Genomic DNA, 7,924 nt, shown 5'->3' with positions numbered 1-7,924 from the left:
GCCTTTGGCTCAGGTCATGATCCCTGGGTCTTGGAATCGAGTCCCACATCAGGCTCCCTATGGGGAGCCTGCTTTTCCCTCTGCCTATGTCTCTGCCTCTCTTTCTGTGTCTCTCATGAATAAATAAATAAAATCTTTAAAAAAATGTTAACATAAATGAAATTCACTTTTCAAAGATTTATTTTTGGAGCTGGAACTAAAAAAATCATTCCCAAGTCAATTACCAGCATCATTCTACAGTTTTTTCTCTATTTTCACCCTTGGGGGAGGAGGAAGAGGTTATATGAGCAATCATAAACATTTACTGAATCTCTGGGTCAGCTTCCATCACTGTTTAACTCTCAGGTCTTATCTTCAGCAGAGAAAGAACAGAGACTCACCAAAAGATGCTCAGCCCTGAGAGTCCCTGAAAAGTGCTACTCAGGACAGGAAATGTTTCGGTAATGAATTAAACTGACTTGCCATGTCAATGTGTGTTTTGAAGTGAAACAGAAAGAAACATGTGTCTTTTGAGAAAAATAGGGCCAGGAGTGTGATTTTTCTAAATGCTCTAAGAGTTGTGGTTTCATGTAACATTTACTTTCAAACTGCCCAACAAGTGCTGCAGTCCCAGCTTCCTGTCTGGATCTCCCTAAAAAGCCCAGAGCAGCTCTGGCTCTGAACATGCTCTTTTCTGGGGCCAAGAATTTAACACAATTCTCCCTCTTCCAGAGGCCTGACATCTCAGTCTGCAGGAAGGTGGGGAGGGAAGAGAAGATGATGAGCACACCACTGACTGGGTCATAGCAGAGAGGGCATATGTCCTCATCTGCCATCTGAAAGCTAGGACTTTAAATCTTTGTCCAGACAAGGACAATGTGAAATCTGTTATCTGGTTCCCTCAGAGTCCCTAATAGTCTCTGCCAGTTGCTTTGGTTGATGTTTTGAAGCAGTAAGGAAAAAAAAAGTGGGAGGAGGAAGGTGACTATTTCTGCCCAGGATTTTTGCCCTTCTCTAAATATTCAGGTTACTAAACAGGATATGACAATGATATATTTATTAAGAAGCAGTATAGCACAGGGACTCTGGAATCAGAACTAGATTCCTACCCAGCTCTCTTGTTCAGAGATCTTAAGTAAGTCATTGATGTGAAGATGTACATTTTTTTTTTTTTTTTTAGGATTTCACTTATTTACTCAGGAAAGACATAGAAGGCAGAGACATAGGCAGAGGGAGAAGCAGGCTCCCTGCAGGGAGCCCCATGCAGGACTCCATCCCAGGACCCCAGGATCATGGCCTGAGCCAAAGGCAGATGCTCAACTACTGACACCCAGGTGCCCCAAGATGTAGATTTTTCATCCATAAAACAGGGATCCCACTACCAGCCTCATAAGGCTTAAGAGATAATGTATGCAAAGTATTTAGAAGAGTTATTTTTATTGCTATAACTGTAGTAAACCAAACTGTTATTCTGCTGTATTCTGATAAGGTTTTCTTTGTGAGATCCCAGGGTAAGGCTACTCACCTACAGGTAGGGGTAGTATCTGAAGGGCTGGACATTTTTTTTATGATTGTATTTTAAGTTGTCTCTACATCCAACGTGGAGCTCAAACTCATCACTCTGAGATCAAGAGTTGAGTGCTCTACCAACTGAACTAGCCAGGTGCCCCAGGCCTGGACATTCTTATTAAGCATGTAGGGAAGGGCTGTAACCTTCTTTAGAAAAACAGAATTAGGCAAACAGAGAAGTAACTGCCTTCCTGTCATTTCCTGGGCCTAGAGTTCAATGAACCTAGATATATTTAAAGCCACTTCCACTTGGGAAGGTTAAAAATGGCAAGGTGGAAACCAGGAAGGGGCACACATGAAGATGCTAAGTTCCATCATGTAGACTACGTATGTCCTGCAAGGAGCAGATTCTGGTAGTGCAGGGTGTGTGAGGCCTAGAATCAGCCCACCTCCTGTTGTGTAACTGAAGCACTGTAGAAGCAAACTCGCCCAGTGGAAGCTGAATCTCAGGAAAGTTGGGAGTTTGACCTTCAAGTGTTCCTTCCTATGTGGAAATGGGTTTATCTCAAAGTGGATTTCCTTGCAAGGTCTTAAACTTTGAAAGCCTATCGGGTCTCATGAAAACCCCAAGATAGGGAGTTTGGACATTACCATTCCTATTTTTCTCAGTTAATGGGGTTTTTGGTTTTTTAAAGATTTTTTCTTTGAGAGAGTGCAGGAGTGTGGGCAGAGGGAGAGTGAGAAGCAGACTTCCCCCTGAGCAGGGAGCCCAGGACCCTGGGATCATGACCTGAGCTGAAAGCAGGCACTTAACCGACTGAGCCACCCAGTGCCCCATGAGTTAATGGAGTTTTATTTTTTAAGGGATTTTATTTATTTTATTTTATTTTTTATTTTTATTTATTTTTTTATTTACTTATGATAGTCAGAGAGAGAGAGAGAGAGGGAGGCAGAGACAGGCAGAGGGAGAAGCAGGCTCCATGCACCGGGAGCCCGATGTGGGATTTGATCCCGGGTCTCCAGGATTGTGCCCTGGGCCAAAGGCAGGCGCCAAACCGCTGCGCCACCCAGGGATCCCGATTTTACTTATTGTAGAGAGAGAGAAAAAGAGAGAGAGCAGGGACTCTCACTCACGCTGAGCAAGGAACTCCATGTCAGGCTCAATCCCAAGGACCCTGAGATCAAGACATGAGCCCACACCAAGAGTCAGGTTCTTAACCAACTGAGCCATCCAGGTGCCTGAGTTAACAGAGTTTCAAAGAGATGAAATAAATGACCTGCCTAGGATCATGTCAGTCCCTGGCAATGCCCATGGAAAACCCAGTTTTTGTTTTTTAAATTATTCCTAGCCCAAGGAGATTTCCATTATCCCCAGAATAGGAGAGGAGATGTGGTTTGAAGATTTTTTGACTGATTTTGCCTTATACCACTTATCCTTTCTATTTCAGCCACATCTTAGGGTAGCTTAATCATATTCAGAAGAAACATCTTCTGTGTTCCTCACCAGCATGGGACCAGTGCCTGTGTGAACAGATTTAACTCACTATAAATTCAAACACACAAAAGGACATAACCTGTACATATCCATCTGGCCCCACTGAATAAGTAATCATGCATGTCATTGTCTAAAACTATGTCCTTGCTCTTTCAGAATCCATTAGTTTGATTTAGCCCTATGATTGTATAATTTCTGAGTGAGACCAAAAATAATTTTCCAGTTTGGAATTTCAGAAAAACTCATGAAAAATCACTCTGAGAATCTTAAGTGAAAGACTGCTTGGGTGGCATTCAGTATTACAAAGTTACTCAAAGTCATAGTTGAGAAACAAACTATATTCTAAGGGCAGAAAAATGGTTGTAGTTTGTTGTCCAAAGCAAGCTAATATTTTAAAAGAATTAAAAGTGTAACATAATCAGAAGTCAGTTTTCTACAACCAAAGAAAAGTGGAAAGTCGAGCAGCATAATGCAGATAATCACTCACTGGCAGCGTGGGCCTCTACGTTGTCATTTGTAAAACCACTTTTTCCCCCCACTTTGTGTTTTCCAGAATAGTGATATACTTTTATGTGTATTCACCTAATTAGCCAATTGAAAAGTATATGTTAATCTCGTAGTGTGTGTCCCAAATTAGGCGAGGTACTATGGGTACATTAAAGATTCATATGCTCAGGCTTCTGTCTTCAAACCCCACTGGAGGGGAGGGGTTAATTAATATACACTGCTCTTTTACTCACCCCAATGTAGAGGAACAGTGTTGTCTTAAATCTGCTGTAGGTATTCAGAATAATCTAAATGATCAATTCTTAATAAGATGTTGAAAAGACTAACTCCAGTCTTAATTTTAAAACTATATATTATTTCAGATGCAAGAATTGAAAAAATTGCAGGCTCTTGGGATCTTACGGACCATTAAAGAGTCTCCTGTCCTCAAGAGCTTACAGTACAAGCAAATGTTACAAAGTCACGGCCAATCAATGGAAGAGGCTCTAGGAGTTCTGGACCACGGAGGAGCCTCAAGGAGTGTGTGACCTTCAAAGAGGTCACTGAGCACCAGGAGGGAGCCGCCGCGCGTCCGAGGGAGGGTGAAGCTGGGGCCGGCGAGGGGGGAGGGGAGGCATTCCAGAAAAAGGAAACTGCAAACGGCCTAGGAGAAGAGCGAGTGAGAAGTCAACCTGAGTCCAAGGTTGAGGTTTTCCTGCGTTTATTTCAAAGCCCTTCACTATCTCTATGCAAAGAGGCAGTCTTGGGAAACAAACTACTAGACTACAAGGACCATGAAATTTGAATTATGTGAATGCTAATGAGGACTTTCCCCTATTTGGGGTGTCCAGCATTTACTGCCAACAACCGTATTCCTTTTACGTAAGGACCTATCTTCCCACAGAAGCCATTTTGTGATGATTCGATAGTTTCTCATCAATTTCAAAGAGCATGCTGGTCAAAGCACCAAATGAGTCTCTCCTACAGGAAAAAGTCATTTAATAAAGAAGAGTATGCTTAACAGGCAGGTTAAGGAAATCATCACATACGAGTACCTTGTACTTTGAAGGCTTCGGCGTCTACGGGGAACAGGTTCACACATTTTCACACAAGGCTATTTAAACCAGGACGCGAATGCACTTAAAAAAAAAATCATCCAAGATTAGCTTCAAAATCTTATATTCGTTTGAACCGACTCAGAAATCATTTCAAAGAGGAAACATTCTAGTAGAACGAGCTCATCCCGACACCGAGACAAAAGTCTAACATCGTGCGACGACAGCAACATTTCCGACACGCGGAGGCACAACTTCCCCGCGTCGCAACCCCGCGGGGCGGTCACGTCCGACCTCCGGGCCGGGTCGCCGGGGTCGCGGTCGGGGTCGCGGTCGGGGTCGGGGTCGGGGCCGGGCGGCACGGCTCCGCTGCCATGGCAACCCCGCCACTCGTGTCCGCGACTGCAGCCCTGGCAACGCCCGTGTGCGCCGCGGCCGCCCCGGGGGGCCGCACAGGTGCCCCCGCTGCGCGCCCGAGCCCGGCTCTCCCGCTGCGTTCCCCAGTCCGCGGAGAAAAGCCCGAGCGGCGCCACCTGGTCCCCGCGGGCGGAGCCGGGGCTCAGGCAGGGGGGCCCGCGGCTCTCGGACCCCAGGCCCCCGAGGCCCGAGCTCCGGGAGGGGAGGGCACAGGGGGAGGGCGCGGGGGCGCGCTGGGGAGGGGCGAGGGGACGGGGGCGCGCGCCCCCCCCCCCCCGGGGTCTTCAGCCTTTGGGGTCCGAGCCGCCGCCGCCGCCTCCCAAGGCCAGGACTCGCGCGGGGGCCGGAGGCGGCAAGGACGCGGCGACCCAGGGTGACGCCGGGCATCTCCCGGGCGACGGCCCCGCAACAAGATGGCGGACGATAAAGAAAGGGAAGGCCCAGGTAGGAGCCGCCCGCCGCGACCCGGGCCCGCACGGGGACGCTCCGGGCTGGGGGCGGGGGGCCTGCAGCGGCGCCGGCCCCGCGGGGAGAGGGACGAGCGGGCCCGGGGGCAGGGGGCCGCCAGCCCGGGCGCCCGCAGCCTCCCAGCCGACGCCTGGGCCCGGCCCCGCCCCGTCCCCCCCGCCTCCCCCGCCTCCCCCGCCCGCCCCTCCCGGCAGCTCCCAGCCGCGGCTCCGGCGGGCGAGGCCGATAATGGCGTCCTTGTTCGCGGCCCCCGGCCCCCCGCCTCCACAGCCTCGCCTTCCCCGGGGCCGCAGGCGCCACGGAGGCGGCTGCCGGGCTGCGGGCACCCAGGGCGGCAGGGGTGAGGGCCGGCTCCGGCCGCCCGCGTCCGGCCGCCCCTGGGCCCGTGCCGAAGCCCCGCCCGCCGGGCACGCGCCCGTCGCCTCCATTTTGCCTGCTGGGTGCGGACGACGTGTGGGGACGCAGGGGGCCGGGGCGGCCTGGCGCTCGCGGGCGCCCCCTCCGCGCCGCCGGCCCCCGGAGCACGCGCTCGCGGCCGCGTGAGGAGCGCCGGAGGCAGCCCGAGGCGGCGGCGCGGGGCTGCGGGCACCCGGCCTTCGGGGGCCGCCGGGGAGCCCTGGCCGCCCACGTGCCCTGCGCCCCCCGCCCCCCAGCCCCGGGCCCCGCGCCCCGCCTCAGCAGGCTGCGCGCGCACCCGCCGACGGCGGAGGCGAACCTCCCGGCCTTTGGGGAGTGCGGCAAAGGCCGCGTCACGTGTCCCTCGGCTCCGCCTGCGGCGACGGTGTGCTCAGGCCCGGCGGGGCCGCGACCACAGGAAGCCCGCGGAGAAGCAGCGGGGCCCGAGCCCGAGGTCGGCCCTGGATGAGGGGCCTGGCGGGGCTGTGTTGTAGACGCGGCCTTTACTGAGGCAGCTTAGTTTATTGTGCTGCTTTAAAACGAGAGGGTACAACCGAAGGAAGGGGTTACTTTTTTTTTTAATTGAAAAAAGACTGATTCTGAAGCTTTTTATTTTTTTTATTATTATTTGTTTTTCGTTTTCTAAGTTTTCTCCTCACCCAGTGTGGGGCTCAGAGTCTTCCACGGGACATCAGGAGTCACATGCTCTTTGGACAGAACCAGTCAGGCGGCTCTTGAAACCTCATTTTAAAACTTCCCTAGGAAAAAAACAAACAAAAAGACTTCCCTAGGACAACCAAATGGGGGATCCCTGGGTGGCGCAGCGGTTTGGCGCCTGCCTTTGGCCCAGGGCGCGATCCTGGAGACCCGGGATCGAATCCCACGTCAGGCTCCCGGTGCATGGAGCCTGCTTCTCCCTCTGCCTGTGTCTCTGCCTCTCTCTCTCTCTCTATCATAAATAAATAAAAATTAAAAAAAAAAAAAGAAAAACCAAATGATTTAGTTGTTTTCATTATTTACAAAAAAAAAAAAGGAAAAATCCTTAACAGAGGAATTAACTTGTTAATTATGGATATACAGTTTTTTTTTTCAAAGGTTTTATTTATTTATTCATGAGAGACACAGAGAGGTAGAGAGAGAGGCAGAGACACAGGCAGAGGGAGAAGCAGGCTCCATGCAGGGACCCGATGTGGGACTCGATCCCGGGTCTCCAGGATCAGGCCCTGGGCTGAAGGCGGCGCTAAACCGCTGAGCCACCCGGGCTGCCCTGGATATGCCTTTTTTTAAGATTGATTCGGTCAGCATGCAAAAATGCACTGGATCGTGTTGCAAATATAATTTTTTTCTTTCATAAATAGACTGGGCTTCTCTGATTTTTTAGTTTTCAAAAATATTTTTTTAGTTAGAATAAATTCAGAGGAAGAAACAGTTCTATTCATAACTGTAGAAGAAGTAATGACAAAAGCTGGATGTCACTCATTCCATTGGCTTACATTTAATGCTTTTATGGATGGTGTTCTGATTAGGTGAGAATTTTGAAAGATGCAAAGGTGAAAAATCTATCTTTCAAGAAAGGCGAGATCAGTAAAGGAGGTAAGACATCCTTGAAGGAGACAGAACAGCTGGCTAGGCGGAGCAGCCGTGTGCCAGAGGTGTTTCCAGGTGTGTTACCATCCCTCCTGGTCTGTGCACAGTCATCTGAGCTTCCTGGGGAGCTTATCAGAAATGAAGAACGGGAGTCCTTGCCCCTGACCTGCTGAATCAGTCTGCATTTTAACAGATTTGTAGGTGATCCAGATGCATATTAAAGTTTGAGAAGCACTGTTGGATGGTATATTTTATTTATTAAGAGTTTTAGGAGCTGATTATAGTTGCAGTTGGTAGGACATGATGAAATAAAGCCCTGTTGCCTGAGGGTAAATTAGCAACTCATTTGGCAGAATCATCTTTTATGGACATAACTGCATTCTTATATTTGATTCTCAGCTCTGAAGGTTGAGAAATTACACCTAACCGATTGATCAGAATTGATCAAGGCTTTGGGGGTTCACTCATGTTAATTATTAATTCAATAGGGATATGTTGCTACTTTAACAAGAAAGTTGACCTCAGCAATGTA

The 7,924-nt window shown here is 49.7% G+C and overlaps 1 protein-coding gene across 1 annotated transcript in view; it reads left to right on the top strand.

The window, feature by feature from the left end:
* Positions 1-5,200: 5,200 nt before the first annotated feature.
* The window catches only part of EFCAB2 (EF-hand calcium binding domain 2), a 119,183-nt gene continuing 116,459 nt past the window's right edge, over positions 5,201-7,924 (top strand). Inside the window, exon 1 of the mRNA XM_072732823.1 lies at positions 5,201-5,385. Within this exon, the coding sequence (XP_072588924.1) occupies positions 5,355-5,385 (31 nt within the window). The 5' untranslated portion in view covers positions 5,201-5,354. The remainder of the gene's footprint in view (positions 5,386-7,924) is intronic.

The sequence above is a fragment of the Vulpes vulpes genome, chromosome 13, assembly GCF_048418805.1.
Source record: "Vulpes vulpes isolate BD-2025 chromosome 13, VulVul3, whole genome shotgun sequence".
NCBI lineage: Eukaryota > Metazoa > Chordata > Mammalia > Carnivora > Canidae > Vulpes > Vulpes vulpes.
The sequence above is the reverse complement of the archived record's forward strand: the minus strand, read 5'-3'. Positions and strand labels throughout refer to the sequence as shown.